The sequence below is a fragment of the Alosa alosa genome, chromosome 6, assembly GCF_017589495.1.
Source record: "Alosa alosa isolate M-15738 ecotype Scorff River chromosome 6, AALO_Geno_1.1, whole genome shotgun sequence".
Taxonomy (NCBI): domain Eukaryota; kingdom Metazoa; phylum Chordata; class Actinopteri; order Clupeiformes; family Clupeidae; genus Alosa; species Alosa alosa.
This window is the reverse complement of record NC_063194.1, coordinates 8,528,723-8,545,996: the sequence shown is the minus strand read 5'-3', so window position 1 is coordinate 8,545,996 and position 17,274 is coordinate 8,528,723. Positions and strand designations below refer to the sequence as shown.

The 17,274-nt window shown below is 43.9% G+C and overlaps 1 protein-coding gene across 1 annotated transcript; it reads left to right on the top strand.

The window, feature by feature from the left end:
* Positions 1–38: 38 nt before the first annotated feature.
* actb2 (actin, beta 2) lies at positions 39–3,907 on the top strand. The gene is made up of 6 exons (XM_048245697.1): positions 39–149; positions 1,507–1,636; positions 1,740–1,979; positions 2,314–2,752; positions 2,872–3,053; positions 3,165–3,907. Exons 2-6 carry the CDS (start codon positions 1,514–1,516, stop codon positions 3,306–3,308), a joined length of 1,128 nt encoding a protein of 375 aa, XP_048101654.1. The 5' UTR covers positions 39–149; positions 1,507–1,513; the 3' UTR covers positions 3,309–3,907.
* Positions 3,908–17,274: the final 13,367 nt, after the last annotated feature.

Sequence of the window (17,274 nt, the reverse complement as noted above, 5' to 3'; positions counted from 1 at the left end):
ATGGCTAGAGCCGGGCAGCCGGCTGCGTATAAAACTCTGCCCTCAACAGACAACAGCTCACTTTGAGCTCCTCTACACGCAGCTCGTGCGGGATATCATCAGCCTGTAATATTTTCTCTTAAACCGGCAAAAGCCCCCCCAAACCTAAGGTAAGTTTTCTGTCTAATTAATAGTTTTCTCACGGTTTTGAATACATCATAAGCCTTGTGTAAATCTCTTGGCTTAAATTGAGCTATTAATTAATACGAATTGGCGAAAGTAATGGAACTTATGTTCTGTATTTAAATATAACAATGTTCTTGACGAGTACACTTGTTGTTCTGCAAAATTGCATGATGTTGATTTATGAATAACACAATTTGAAATAAAGTGTGGCAACACTAGCCATGAAATGTATGACGACGTGATTAAGGCGAACCTGGCAGTCAAATGAACGTTAATATCACTTGATGCCAAGACTGGCTTTATTTAGCTTAGGGATGGGGATATTGTTGCTGTTTCACTCAATGCGGAAAAATAGTTCTTTAGTACTGGATTTGTCGTTTTATTGGTAACCACCACGCGGGGTCCTTTGTGCCTGTGCTGCAGCTGGGTGTGACCTACTTTGCGATATAGCTTAGCAATGGTCAACCAACTGTCCTTCAAGCTTATGCATATAGATATGAGGTCACTGGAATAACTGGGTCAATGGTTCTCTATTTCTTGTTTAGGGAAAATAAGCTTATTTTTGGTATGAACTTGGTTGGTGAATGCCGGCCGGTATCTGGTTTGAATTGCAGCCAGTTCACGTCAGATGCCCAGAATCGTGGAAGTTGATGGGGAGAATAACCTTATTTAAAACGATCAGAGTTAATGTTAAGGTGTGGCCTTTAAGTTGACAGTAGCTCGGTATTTTTGGGTAACTTTGTACATGGGTTGCAATTGACCCTCATGAGTTTATGCAATCACAAAGTCAACTGCTGAAGTCTCTTATTAGGTTTTACGTTTATTTAATCATTTTTGCGTCCTTGACTAGCATTACGCGTTTAGGTATCGACTTATTTGATAAAGATGGTCGGTGAGTTTGTTAACGAGAGTACAGCAAAATTCTTACTGAAAGATCAGTTGTGTGTGTGTGTGTGACGCACCAATAAAGTGTAGCTTTTTTGACGGAATTCAGGTTTAATGTCGGGTGAGGGAGGGCGTTATGAAACTTACATTCGTGGGCTTTAGGGAGTGGCCGAGGGCATGATGAATGTCGAAATCTGTTCCTTTTACTGAACCCCTATGCTCTGGCTACATGCCACTCTCCCGGCAGCCGCAAAGCTGCTCAAACCGTTGCCTTTTATGGTAATAATGAGAGAATGCAGAGGGACTTCCTTTGTCTCGCCTATCTCTAAAGCATTGTTGGTACTGTCGCCACCTAGCGGCAAAGTGAAAAATGTGCAGCACGGAACCGGAAATGAAGTGACGCCATGTGGTGTTGAATCAATGACTAATGATGCTTTTTTTCTTCTTCCTTTTCAGTTTAGCCATGGAAGATGAAATTGCCGCACTGGTTGTTGACAACGGATCCGGTATGTGCAAAGCCGGATTTGCTGGAGATGATGCTCCCCGCGCTGTCTTCCCATCCATCGTTGGTCGCCCCAGGCATCAGGTTGGTAGCCATTTTTATTGATTGCCATTTTGATTGTAGATTGTTATTTTTATTAAATGTTTTCTTTCAAGGTGTTAATTCTTTTTTATTTGTTCTTCTACAGGGTGTGATGGTTGGTATGGGACAGAAGGACAGCTATGTTGGTGATGAGGCCCAGAGCAAGAGAGGTATCCTGACTCTGAAGTACCCCATCGAGCACGGTATTGTCACCAACTGGGATGACATGGAGAAGATCTGGCATCACACCTTCTACAACGAGCTGCGTGTTGCCCCCGAGGAGCACCCCGTCCTGCTTACCGAGGCCCCCCTGAACCCCAAAGCCAACAGAGAAAAGATGACACAGGTATGTTGTATTCTATTTCTCATCAACACAAACCTTTACAGTTTTCTGTTCTATTTATCATTCTCTTCATCCCCTTAAACCTCCTTTAGGTTCTTTCGCTTCCATCCTGAGTCTTCTTTTCCTGGGACCTGCAGGTCTTTACCTTGTGTGCCCCCCTCCCTTCCCTTTCCTGTTTTTTCTCCTGCACTTTGTGTTCTCAGTTTTCTCTACACTGGTCTTGACTATTAATGTCAACTGCATGGTTTGGTACATATAATAACAGTGGTTCACAATTATGGAATGCAAATTAAATGTGACTATTTTTTTTTAATATTTTTTTTATTCTCTTTTGCAGATCATGTTCGAGACCTTCAACACCCCTGCCATGTACGTAGCCATCCAGGCTGTGCTGTCTCTGTATGCCTCTGGTCGTACCACTGGTATCGTGATGGACTCCGGTGATGGTGTGACCCACACTGTGCCCATCTATGAAGGCTACGCCCTGCCCCACGCCATCCTCCGTCTGGACTTGGCTGGCCGTGACCTGACTGACTACCTCATGAAGATCCTGACCGAGAGGGGCTACAGCTTCACCACCACAGCTGAGAGGGAAATCGTGCGTGACATCAAGGAGAAGCTGTGCTACGTCGCCCTTGACTTCGAGCAGGAGATGGGTACCGCTGCCTCCTCCTCCTCCCTGGAGAAGAGCTATGAGCTGCCTGACGGACAGGTCATCACCATTGGAAATGAGAGGTTCAGGTGCCCCGAGGCACTCTTCCAGCCTTCCTTCCTGGGTAAGTTGGTGTAACTGGCTTGACATGGCTTGTACAAAATCCTTTGGCCTCATCCTCAGCCATAATGGTCTGTAGAGACTATTTGATCTAATCAACCATCTCTTACTTGTCTTCACCAGGTATGGAATCCTGTGGAATCCACGAGACCACCTTCAACTCCATCATGAAGTGTGATGTCGACATCCGTAAGGACCTGTATGCCAACACTGTGCTGTCCGGTGGTACCACCATGTACCCTGGCATCGCTGACAGAATGCAGAAGGAAATCACAGCCCTGGCCCCCAGCACAATGAAAATCAAGGTGGGCATAAGTAGTGTTTGCTTAATCCCTTTTCAAAAAAGGCTATGTTGTGTCATTCACAGTAGTTTTACATGACTTGTTGACCTGAGCAACTCTCTTGTGTTCTTGCAGATCATTGCCCCACCTGAGCGTAAATACTCTGTCTGGATCGGAGGCTCCATCCTGGCCTCCCTGTCCACCTTCCAGCAGATGTGGATCAGCAAGCAGGAGTACGATGAGTCTGGGCCCTCCATCGTCCACCGTAAATGCTTCTAAACAGATTGTTACCACTTCACGCCGACTCGTACTGCGCAGAGAAAAACCTGAAACGACAACATTGGCATGGCTTTTGTTATTTTTGGCGCTTGACTCAGGATCTAAAAACTGGAACGGTGAAGGTGACGGCAATGTTTTTTGGCAAATAAGCATCCCCGAAGTTCTACAATGCATCCGAGGACTTAAAATGTACATTTTTTTTTCCATTTTTTTTTTTCTTTTTAGTCATTCCAAATGTTTGTTAAATGCATTGTTCAGAAACTTATTTGCCTCTATGAAGGCTGCCCAGTGTTGGGAGCATACTTAACATTGTAGTATTGCTTGTATGTAAATTATGTAACGGATACAATGTCTGGGTTTTTGTACTTTCAGCCTTAAAAAATCTTGGTCCTTTTTTTTTTTTTTTTTTTTTTTCCTTTTTTTTTTTTTTCTTTTGTTATGCAAAAACAGAGCTTTACCTTTATTTCAAACGTAAAGGTTACCATTCCCCTGGGCATATGTACAAGTTGTTAGGGACCGTGGCGGTGCCAGACATTGGTGGGGCCAACCTGTACACTGACTAATTCCAATAAAGTGCACATGTGTAAGACCTGTTAAAACTGTTCTGTTTCTTCAGTTCAATTGTATACCGAGTTATGAATTGCCATTTCCTTCAGATGTCAATCTTTTCCCTTCAAGTATTATTCCAGCCATCAGTACTGTAAACCTGGTGTTTGACACTTAAAGCTGCATAGATGGATGGATGGGTACTTAATTGATTCCCCAAGGGGAATAGCAGTCATGTTTAGTGATTTACCCACTGAGCCAAGATTGGGTTGTATGTGACCAAGCAAATCTTCTGAAACCAGTGTCTTAATGGCACTTGTGTCTGCCAGGTCTGGAGCTGCTGACGTAGAGATAGAAATGATCGCCATTATTGTCTCATGCAAACTCATTTTAATCGGTGAAATTCACATTTCACTTAAAGCCTCTGAGGATTTGGGTGGGAAAATTGAGTATAAACAGACTTTCTAATGAGACGGCACTCAAAAAATCCTCCCTAGAAATGCATGGGGTTAGTTTGTAACACGTATCCCACCCCTTCCTCGCCAAAATGTCAACATGTGTATACATTGAGCCAGTCCTGTGATGTGACTACATTGAGCCAATTATGTGCTGTGTTGTGCAGACATCGTGCCAGTCATGAGTTGTGAACGTGCTGCTGGAGCATGGTTGGTGTCGTGAAGCCTTGCGCACGTGCATTTCTGCCACATAGAATGCCTGATGAGTACCCAAAAAGCGTTGCAATATGGCCACTGAAAGGGACTTGCCTAAAAGGACTTCGGTATAAATTAACCATTTTGAAAGGAAGCAGGTAGGAGTTTAAAACAGACCATGCTTCTATAAATGTGCCTTGACAAGGTGTAATGAATTGGTAGCACTCTTAAGTACTTTAGCTTTACCTTAAATACTTTTGTGAGGTGTAGGAGAGACTGTCTAGCAGCTGAATCAAATGGAGGAATCCAGCAACCACTGCCTTCTGTTAGATGGATGAAAATGCCAAGCTACATTCAATCAACAGTCCATCAATCAGCAAAGTGCACTCTGTTCATTATTCTTTTCATTATTGGTAATGGATTGACGGGTGCACTTTTTGACCTGAGCGCAGCATCAGGTAATAGGAATTAAGTTAGATAATCATTTGACAATAATATTCTTGGTTTTGCCACAGCAATAGTCTACAATCAGAAGAGTCAACATCTCATTCATCAACACAGGATGATGAATTGCATCATCTATCTATTTCCAGTTATTTGCCACCTAAAGTTTATTAACAGCTGCATAGTTTCAGGGGGAGACAAGACCCACATTCCACATTTCCACTTTCTGGTTCTGAGTGCACATAATTAAATTTATTGCAACGTTTTATGTACACGTGTAACCGTTATGGCCTGTTATGGTTAGGCCTATATGAAAATAATTTTGTCCATATAATATCAGAAATGATGTGTTTTTAATAATGCAAATAGCCATCCATGGATGATGGATGTGCATTTACCTTGGTCAAGGATTTCACATACTTCCTTTTCATTTTTATTGCCAATTTTTTTAATTTTTTTATAGCAAAGTGAGAGTGTAGCCTAACATCAAATACTCTGTAATGTATTAAAAACCCGTAGAGGCGTAGCCCTCAGGAAGGGCTGTTGTGTGTGAACATATTTGTGACTCCGTCAGTGTGTCGGAAGTCAAATCAGGGGGAAGACTTGCCCAACTAATGTAATTTCTTCAAAGAGGCAGCTGTTGGCACCGCGGGGTGCATGTTCTCGATATCTCCCCTGAGAAACGATGAAATGCCACTGTTTGGTGGATCACTGGGACAGAACTGTAATGAAATCAGATGACTTCATCTATGTGAATACAGGATTACCACCATTCACTTTGTTTCCTATGGACCTTTCAGAGGCAAAATATATGTAAGAAGATGTGCATTCTTCCCACTTCTTCCCAGTGATTGATTGTAGAACTATATTTTGGGGTTTGTACACGCCACATAATGGAACATGTTTTTTTGTTACCAACAGTCTACTGTACCCTACCCTCCAGACCCCAAGGAATGTTTCAAACCCTCTTATGTTATTTGGAAGTTCTGGCCACAATACAGTAGATGGCGCCATGTTGCCATCTTTAGCCTATGATCATGCAACTGTGCTACACCCTAGACCTTGAAGTCTGTCATGCGAGGATCCCAAAATCTGCGGCAGCATCCTCCCCAGATTTATATTAGCTCTAAGCTCCCTAAGGAGCACATGAAACGGTTCTTTACCTCAGCGCAAGACCAATGGAACGCAATGACAAAATGGAATGTGGTTCCTTTTCTTGCTCTCCCCACAGTATGCACTAATAAGTGGGTGTGTTGTCTTGTGTGTTGGTAAATCTTTGTAAGCTGGGCCCCTTGTTGCTTTTTTTTGTGTGCATATGTGGAGGAGAGATGGGTGCCCTAGTTGCATATGATTTACACCTCACTGCACTGTGGTGGCTGACAGGACTTGATGAAATATGATCAAGAGATTGTTCCTGCTGGGGCCTTCTGGGGAGGAGTTACTCATACACCTGTGTTTATCAGCCTCTCTAACCCTATCTCTCTCTCTCTCTCTCCATCTCTCTCTCTCTCTCTCTCTCTCTCTCTCTCTGCGTGTGCACGCCGGCATGTGGGTGTGTGTGTGTGTGTGTGTGTGTAAGACAGAGAGAGAATGAGAGAGCACAAGGGGGAATGACTGAGAGAATAAAATTGAATAATAACCCCTGAATTAACAATGTGCTCAACAAAGGAGCCAATTATTTTCGTTATAATTATCATGCTTGCATTTCTATTATCATCAGAGTCCACTCAGGCGGAAATTAGAACCTTATCTTCATTAAAAAGAAATTGATGTGTATGTGTTTTGTCAGAACCTGAAATACGCTCAAACTACAAATAGGTTGCATTATCCACTGGAAATCTAGTCTCTCTTTAAAATACCTGCCTTGAAAATAAATTATATTCATATGTTTAATTAAGTCAATTTGCCCATTATCACTACAAAGTAGCACTCACCACACTCACATGCACATGTGTCTGAGACAATTGTCCCTAAATCAGCAATACAGCCCTTTGATTGTGTTTAAGTAAAGCACACTTTCCAGGCAGAACAGAACGATCATGTACCCTTTACACACATAGACAAATCCATATGTATTCTGTGACTAATAAGATCTTGTCACGCAAGAGTAGAAATGGGTTATCGTGTATCGACCATAATGGATTCGAGCCTCTGCCGTTACCACTACAGAAACTGAAGCAATGTTTTGCTCGTGTCTAAGATTTTAATAGTGATATATACTACATGCGACGATTAGCATAGCTGGCTGTATGATTGCTTTTTGAGTCCCACTGAATCTCTCTGCATTAGATATATTTAGAATGGGAGAGGAAGTAGAGTGAGAAAAGAGGGGATGTGAGAGGAGGGGTGCCAGATAGAGACGGTGAGAAAGAGAGAGAGAGAGAGAGAGAGAGAGAGAGGGAGAGGGAGAGAGAGAGAGATGAGGATAGATGTGCTCTTATATTTTTAAAATGAGAGTGGCTACAGTGCCATGAAAGCTACTGTATTATGGCGAGGGCTTCTGGACCCTGGTGTAATGAGGACGGGAGGTCTCGGAGCAATTTTGTGGTGCGCAGCGATCTGAAAGAGCATGAGCTGGAGACCGTGTCCTACCCCTATCCCACCCCTAAGCCTCCAGCAGGTCCCCCTGGTCAAGCTAATGGCACTCTGGCAATCTGAACGGATAAGCTCACTTTGGACAAATGGGTACATTCTAGCAACAACCTCATGTATGTATGTATGTATGTATGTATGCATGTATGTATGTATGTATGTATGTATGTATGTATGTATGTATGTATGTATGTATGTATGCATGTATGCATGTATGTATGAATCTATCTATCTATCTATCTATCTATCTATCTATCTATCTATCTATCTATCTGTGTTCATGTCTTCCAATTATTTCTTTCTCTTTCTTGTTCTACAACCTCTTTCTCTTTCTTTCTCTCACTGTCAGCCTCCCTCCCTCATGACTCATGACAGCCCATCACATCAGGAGCCCACTCACTCCCCCAAGCCCCCAGCAGCTCCTCTACTGTCATCACTTCACATGGGCCTGCCTCTAAGGTCAAAGGTCACCGCTCCAGTGTTCCAGTAAGAGAAGTAAACATCACCCTGTGAAGACACTAATGTGCTGGATTATCACAGGGCGCTTCGTTCTCACATATTCCATAACTGCGAAGCCTTCGGTTTGTTTGAATCTCTGTGACTGTGCCGGGCCTGAAGACTGGAGATAGCAGTTTACGACTGGCTGCTGATAACACCGAGCAGAGTGGAGGCCCCCGCTTGTGTGAGCACCCATTGTTTTATGCGTCCCGCACTGTTTATGTTGGAATGGTGCTGGAGCGAGTTTTGGTAGCAATAAAAGATAAAAGATTTACAACACAGACGGTGGGCAGCACAATTTAAGATGTTTATTTTTATTAAATTCCTCAGCATAAAAGGCTCCACGGGCCCCAATTCCTCATTCCGCACAGCTTGACGTCAATGAAATCTCTCGTCTTTTCTCTAAATGTTGTTATAGACTTCCCATGCTGGCAAAGGCGATTGCCGTGTATTTTTCCTCCCTTGTGCAAATGTAAATCGCTTTATTTAAAAGGCTCATTAGAGAACTGGGATGGAGGAAATTGAAAAAGATTTTGTCTGCCGTTATGGATGAGCTTGTGAAGACAAGCCTCACAGTCTCACACACAATCATGCCTCATATAATGGTGAGGAGAAGAAAGAAAAAAAAGGCGATCAGCTGAGAATAAATAAGAGATGTGTCGAAGTCAAAGCCAAGCTAGCGCTTCTTTTGTCACAGCGGTGGCACGTAACGCTGCGGCAAGGAAGATTAATAAATCCCACAAATGAAGCAATCCTTTTGATTCCCTGTTCAATATGCTTGCATATCATAGATTTTCCCCAGCCCATTATAGGAATCCCATACAACGTCTTTTTTCATCTGCTGTCACATTCATCATACCTGTCATTACCCAGAGTCTGTGTAACCCTCTTGTCCTTGGATGATGCATACTGCTGATATCTTTTTGCAGATGGCCCAGGGCAGGAGACTCTGGGAAGAAAGACAGGCTCTGCTACTCTCTGTCTGCACCAAACAAGTTTTGTTGTTTTGGGCTTTTTGGACAGCTGTGAGCAAGGTGAATCTACAGAGACGTGATGCACTGACACACAGAGACAGGGTTTAGAGGACTGAGTAAACAGCAGGATTTGAAAGAGCGGGAGAGCAAACTGTAACTGTGTGTGAGCAGGGGATTATGTCCTCATTCTTTTTTTTTTAAGGACAAGACATCTTTCGTCATCGTCTTTACAGATGGCTTGAGCAATACATCCTCTTTAATCACTCCTGCTCAAAAACAAGCTTATGTAAAGTTTTATGTTGAGTCTGTTGTGTTGTAAGGTTGTTTAGCCTTATCCTTTAAGACACATTTAGTAGTATGACAGTCAGAGATTTCCTGTATGTCGTTAAAATCAGCTAACATATGCATTCATTTAGATATCTGCTACACTCCAGGACATCCAAGACAAAAATCCCTGATGTCACCTCACAGGGCATGTGGATTGATAAAAACAGGCCTTTGAATTCTCTATTTAGACCCGAGAAGTCTGCAGATGGGTACACTTCAGTGAGTCTTGACAAACATTTTCAGCTGCAAGTTAGCTTGTGTAGCATGTGGTGTCAGGGATGGGCAGTATTTATGATACATGTATTTAAAATACATATTTCAAATGCAAAAACCTATAAAAAATATTTGATAGGCGTGTATTTTTGTAGTTTAAAAATACCACCAAATATTTTTGGTAAAACCAATACTTTTGGTGATATGATAACATCATAAAAGTGCAAAATAATGAATGTAGGTTGCTCACACATACAATACACTTCACAACAACCTCAAGATCTTGAGAACTTTAATAATCAGTTTCTTGAAAACTTTAATCATCCAATCAAAACACATGGAACCGGTTATGTGGTTGCCCTGCAATATTGCTCAAAAAGTTGCCACATGTATAACCTAAAGCAAGTTGCAACACAATGATAAATTCATATTTATGCCCCTTGGCGTCAATATATAAACAATACCCAGTTTACAGTAACCAACTAAAAGGGTCATGATCCTTCCTGATCAAGTCAGAGACTTGTCTCCACTTTGTACTACTTGACAAGTTCAGTTGTGACTTTTTGAGTGCATCTCTGATCTCATCTCACAGTATTTAGGCTGTGAGATGTAACAGGCAGGTCAGCATAGTTGATCTGTTGACTGTTTGCAGGTTTGTGGCATGCCTCGTAGGCAGAGAAAAGCTGTTGCTCTCAAACACTATCCACTTAATCAACAGTCAACTGATGAAGGAATAGATTAAATAGACAGATATGAAAGGTTTGCAAGGTGATTTCATGCTTCACGCTGATTTCAAAATACAAAAATACAATATTTTATTTTCATGCGTGGCTAATGTATTTTGTAGTTTATTTTGATACACTTAAAATTAGGGTATTTGATATTTTATTTGATCAAATAAAAGTATCAGATAAGTGATATACTACACAGGGTGAGCTGTAATCATGTTGTGTTCTCTCTCTTCTTTAGGCTTGCCTAAATTGATTACAGTGGCAAACAATATGACAACATTGGCAGCTACAACAATGCTAGATCCTGACACTGAGTTAAGATCGGGTGAATGTGCTCTTGCATTTCATTTCTTGTTATGACAAGGTGCAATTGGAATGACTTTAAAAAAATCTAGCTGCGTTGAATCTCCATTTCCCTCTTCTTCTGAGCTAAACCTGAAGCCAGCAGCACAGAGCAAACATCACTTGGGTGAGTCACAGTGTTTCCACGGAACCGTTTTCCTGTGTGTCCAGGGAGCTCCCGCATCCAAAGACATACACTTCCCCTCCTGACTTAACAGTCAATGATGGCTTAATATGCCTACCCTCTCCCCACTCCCAGCCTTTTCTTTCCTTTTACTGTAAAGTGTATTTGAGTGTTTGATATGGATAGGACAGATGAATGTGTGTGTGTGTGTGTGTGTGTAGAGACGGGCATGCTGGAGGAGTGAAGCATGCAGGGTTTAAGCACGGAGCTTGTCAGCGCTGGCGACCTCTCGGTGCCTCTCTGAGTGCCAGTCAGCCGTGCGCCGCGGTGCATCCGTCTCCTCCACTCTCCGCAGGCTGCACTCGGGCTTCTGGGTGATGGACTCTATTTGCACACAAACACGGATCAGGGAAGGGGGCGGCCGAGGCAGGCTTTTAAAAGCACCGTCAAGGACATTTTGCGGCACACTCACTGAATTAGACATTTGAAAAGGAGAAAAGAGAGAGAGAGAGAGCGAGAGAGAGAGAGAGAGAGAGAGAGCTCTTCTGAGAAAATAGTGGTGTTCTGCTCTCGGGAGTGAGAAAGGAATGTTTTACATTGGTGTCCTCTTTCAATGCCCAGGTCACTTGTTCTTTGTAGTCTTGGTCTTTCAGTTTACCTTCTTGCAAATAAAATGACAGGGCAGGAACAGTCTGGGCGAGGATTGGGGCTTTTGTTTCGGGTCGAGAAAGATAGTGCTAACAAACGCATCAGTGTCTCAGACACACATCATCTCAGTCATCTGCTGCCTTGTGTGGTCATGGTGTGACTCTCTGTTATGGTTCCCCCGAAAGAAAATAAAGAGAATGCCGCACACTCTGCTCCATGTTTTAATGTTGAAGTGACGTTTCGGCCGTCTGGCCTTCTTCAAACTTACACAACACCAACATCCAAAATGTCTTTATATTCATCCCATTTAGTGAACACCTGGTCCCCTAGTGCATAGAGCTCATCCATTGGTTGATCACCCTAAATGTCTCTGAGCACAAGGCTCACTCATTGGCAAATCAGTCTTGATTAGGGGAGACCCAGAGTATTTACATCTATTTACACATGTTTACAGATTGAAATTAAAACATCAGTTCAGTTAAAACATCATAAATAATACAATCTGAAAACATAAACAACACATTTTTGCAGGTAACCCTTCAGAGAAAACATTTAAGGTCATATTCAACATTTAAACCATAGGGTGTTAAGGTTTTTAAATGGTATATCCAGTAGTGTTCCATTCTGGAACACTTCATGGTTCCCCCGAAAGACAGACGAGAGGAAAGATGGAGGACGGAGCAGACAGGGAGGAGGACAGAGAAGGGAAGAAAGAGGTAAGGGAGAAGGGGAGGAGGACAGAAGAGGAGGTGAGAGGAGATGAAAGGAGGAGAGGAGGAAAAGAAGGGAGCAAAAGGGACTGAGTGTAGAGTGGAAGGGAGAGCATGTGAGGAGGAGTGGAAATCCAATAATTGCGAGGGCTAACATCTTACAGTGCGTCTGTGCATAAAGAATTTCTTTGACCTCAACAACTGAAGGTCTAATTATGTCCGTCACTGAGACAGGACACTCATTGATTCCCCAGATGACCTGCTTATTTCCTGGTCTTCATTCACATCTATTAAGGGAAGATTCATAGCTCATAGTTACACAATGATCAGCCACAAACCCAGCCATCTGCTTTAAAAAAGCATATGCCAGATCCATCCTAATAAAACACTGGCGTCACCTTGTCGTGTCTCATTTCCATTACACAACACTGAAACAGTGGCTTGTTATTCACCACAAACAATGCGCCGCTATATACACATAGTATCTGCACTCCCAGACCTCCTGCTGCTCTCAAGATGCTTTGCTTTTCAGGCTTTAGTCAATCAGTCTTGTGGAGACAAACACAGAGATGGAAATGGCGGAGAGAAGACAACAGTTAATGAGCCCAGAGGGACCGCTCTACGTCTCCGTCACTCTCGCGTGCACCATCCGTGGAATCGCTGAACGTATTGATCTGGATGGGGACTCAGCCCACTCGTGCAAATTACAGAATGGGTTATGTGAGAGAAAAAAAAAAACAATAAAGAAAACATTTGGAAAAAATGCCTTGCCTGCTATACCTGTCACAGCTGAGGGTGGAAGATTTGGAAAAAGTGAATGCAAATCCATATAGAGGAGAGAAATGCTTGTGGTTGTGTGAGTTTTAGGTGTGTTAGGTGTGTTACTGTTGTACTGTGTGAGTGTGAGTCTAGCAGAAAGGCTAATTCAGGCTCAGCAGCCAAACGGATGGAGAAGGCAGGTGAAACAGCAGAGGAACAGGCTTCTGTGTTTCGCACCCCTCCTCACATCTGTCATTATATCATTAGACGCCGTACTTTACCACTTTCAACACCTTTTCTTTCGAAGACTCACCTTAGACACACACATACACACCACACACAGACCCCCCCAACCAAACACACACACACAAACTCAGGCCTTAAAAAGCACCAGCCCCTCAGGTGTGTTTACAGTGTGCTAGCTCTGTTTTATTCTGTCAGATAAAGGAAGCTGGAGGCATCTGATGACAGCTCCCTCTTCACCACTGCTGTTCTTTCCAAAGCTCAGGGAACAGTGTGTGTGTGTGTGTGAGAGTGTGTGAGAGAGAGAGAGAGAGAGAGAGAGAGATGTGTGTGTGTGTGTGCACAAATACATACAGGATGTAGTATATGGCCATGCATAGAGCAGTGTGTGTGAAAAAGTGTAAATGTGTGTGTGTGTGTGTGTGTGTGTGTGTGTATGTATGTGTGAGAGAGAGAATATTTAAAAAATATAGATTACATGAGTTGCATACATGCATACTAACATGTATGTGTGTGCAAAATGCTTTGTTCATGTTTGTGGCTCATAAGTGTGTGTGTGTGTGTATTCATGCATGCGTGTGTTGAGATGTTGAAGGAAGGGGGAGCTTTGTGTGTGTGTGTGTGTGTGTGTGTGTGTGTGTGTGTGTGTGTGTGTGTGTGTATGTGTGTGTGTGTGTGTGGGGGCTGGGGTGTTTGATTGGAAGGCAGCTGGAGGCTTGGCTGCGCCCGGAGCTGAGGGTGTCCAGTGGGGCCGTCAGCAGCCTGTCTGTCAGCCCCTTCAGGCTGAGCACACCTGGCCCTCTGGGGCCTCACGCTCCTCCAGACCCCCCACACACACACACACATCCCTCCATCACCCCATTTTCTCTCTTTTCTCTGTTTTTTTTTCTGTCAGTCTCTTTTTTTCTCTATCCTCTGTTTCTCACTCTGTCTGTCTGTCTGTCTGTCTGTCTCTTCCCCCATTTCTCTGTCAGATTTTGGCTAGAATCAATACCCCCTCAGGTTATCTTTACAATGGCGTAAAGGGACTGCATGTTGATGTATGAGGCATGCCGGATCCATTGGAGGTTAGGGTGTGTGTTTGTCGGTAAGCATAACTGTGTGATTGTGTGTGTGTGTGTGTGTGTGTGTGTTGGGAAGACTTTGAAGGATTTGGTACGAAGCTACTTGAGATGGGTTTTTTTAATATTGGCCCAACTTTCATTTGCATGCTTATTCAGTGCCTCAGTCAGGCTGAAATCTTTGCATTAATGACTTGCTGAAATGTTCTCTCAGCATTTCTTTATGCCACACACAGTCGGCAAGTTCTCCACTGGGTGAAGCGGTATTGGGGGAGTTTCTTTAAATTAAAATTCATGACCACTTACAGATTTTTCCAGTGAGAACCAACCGCATGTCTAAAATGTGTTATTGATGGCCTACGCTCCATCACCTGCAGGGGAAGAGGATGAGGATTTTTTTCTGGCATGTTCCATAGAGGTGCCATCAATGAAAATAGAGACACTGAAACCAGATGGACATTAACACTGTTTGCCAAAGCATATGGTGTGTTCCTTCAAGGGACACATACTTTTGGTTGAATTTTCATTCGCTGTGCATTATTCAATCCAGGGGGTTACAGCAGAAGCTCCGCCCATACGACACAGAGAGTGCATGCACAAAGAAAGGATTCAGCCAAGAAAGGACACCATTCAGAGCACCAGACAGGAGTTATTGAAAGGTCAGTACGGAATGGCCTAGAAAACATCACAGGAATGGAAACCAAATGATTACGCACTCCAGAGAAACTATGTTTTCCATCAGCCTTTGCCAAGACTACTAAAATAGGAGCTCTCATAGCCTCCTCTCTCTCCTCCTTCTCACTCTCCTAATGTTTGCGGAACACTCCAGAAACCACAGTGCCTTCGCCCCTTTCCCATTGCGGGTCAGAAGCGCGTCCGAACCCATACTTGGTAGCAGCGCGAGGTTGTCAGCCTGAGTGGATTGGGCAAATGTGGTTTGGGGGCCCATATGGCCCACGACCCCTTCGGGCTGAGGATGGTAATAGGAGATCGGCACTGGAAATTGCTCATTGAAGACACATTACTTTTTTATTAGTTTTACCTCATCATGGAAGATTGTCAAGTGCAATTCAATTAACGATGATGTCAGCCTTTTATGCCCTACTTATTTTAATCCTATGACCATTTGGTCTAATCATCATCTTTTTTTCTAGCAAGGACTGCAGTGTCTGGTGAATGTCTAGAGGAACATCAATGTATTCCTGTCTTAACAGCACAGCTCATACGAATAAGTGTTGAATTTTTCTTGTCATGTTCGGTAAATGTGGCTGCCTGTAAATGGATGGTAATTGCACTTTTCTACTCAACCAAGATTACAGCACAGTACTCAACACAGTTCATTCAGAGCTCCATAGTTAATTCACCAATGTTACAGGCTGCCTGTTCTTGGGAACAGCGTGTACATGAGCATCTTGCTCAAGGACACTCGGACATCCAGTCAGAGTGATCACCAACCAACCTGGCCCTTTGTTTTGAGGTTCTGAACGACTGCTTCATCTGCAGGGCATTTGGACACAAGAATTACAAGCTAAGCAAACCGCCCCCCTCCCAGTCCCCTCCCTTGGCCCTCGCGTCCCCTGGTGAGATTGGCCATCAGGAGCTGGTCAGGCCCAGCTGACACCAGCGCTTGGACACAGGAGGGCGAGGGCCCTCCATTAGCACCTCTGTCTGTCACCTCCCCATGGCCACCGCGGCGAGGAGGTGACCCAATCGCTAATTTTCACACAGATCACTGGTCATTTGTTAGCCTTTCCCTGACAAGGCCAGATAAGAGAAAGTGAGGGAGAGGCGGAGAAAGAGAGGGAGAAAGAGAGAGAGAAAGAGAGAGAGAGAGGGAGAGAGAAAGTGGGGGTCCTCCAGTCCTCCACTGCCTCCACCTCTACTCCACCTCCTCTTCCTCTTCCTCTTGTGTGATAGTTCTATTTTCTCCCACTCCAAGCTCAGCGCATTGCCAATCTCCAGGCCTGAGCGCTCGGCAGGGGTTTAAGGTGCTCATTTTGGAGAACATAATGGGGCTTGATCAAACTGCTGCAATCACCTGCCTCTCCTCCTAAGCGCTACCTTCACTTCTCTCAGATGTGCCCGCGTCGTGCACACACACACACACACACACACAAACACGTGCGCGCACACGAACACACACACACGCACACACACACACACACACACACACACACACACACACACACACACACACACACACACACACACACACACACACACACACGCGCGCCCACACACCTGGAAGAAAAGTGCTGAGCGGTACCTCTGGCTTTTCTCTTCCTCCTTTCTCCTCCATACGTCACCCCTGACTGGCACGCTGCCTTGTTTTTGTCATCTCGCTATTCAAATTCAACACAAGAGCTCGTCCAGATGCCTAATACATATTAATGCTGGGAAATTAGTTTAGTGTGCAGTGCATGACATTAATACGATTATATGCAGCTAAAACAGCAGTGACGGATGTGTGTGTGTGTGTGTGTGTGTGTGTGTGTGTGTGGGGGTAGTGTGAGATGCGCTTATCACTTCGAGGCAGACCAGTGTCATCTTGCGCACAGCGCTGGGTGCTGAGATCTCACATAGCCCTGGTTTAATCACTGTGGAACAAATGTCCTTATGCGTCACAAAGAGATGAATACGGTGAGGTTATCACCATGGACAAATTGTCCGTATATCGATGGCACAGGCGAATGCAAAGCAAATATGAATTCCCTGGTCTGCTGTGAGAAAGAGAGAGAGAAGAAAACCGCTGCCGCTTCACTGCAGATTTCATTATGAAGTCCAGAGATAAGGTCAATTATTGAGAGTAAAATGTACTGATTCCGTGTCGACTGAAATCCATCGTGGCTGCCTCCCCTCAAACCGAGGCCACTCTTTTTGAAAGTCTGACAGTAAAAGCCATATTCATTTCATCACAGGATCCTCACATAATTTCTTAACCGCCTAAACGGCCCATAGAAGAGGTCCTTTATGGCTTTCAAGCGATGCCACAGCATTTTTCATTCTGACTGCCAATATACTTGAGATGACACACTGCAAGTGTTAGCGATGCAGCCAGGTGTCTGGTTTCTCCCGCAGTGAGTTCTTTGAGACGCTACGACAGC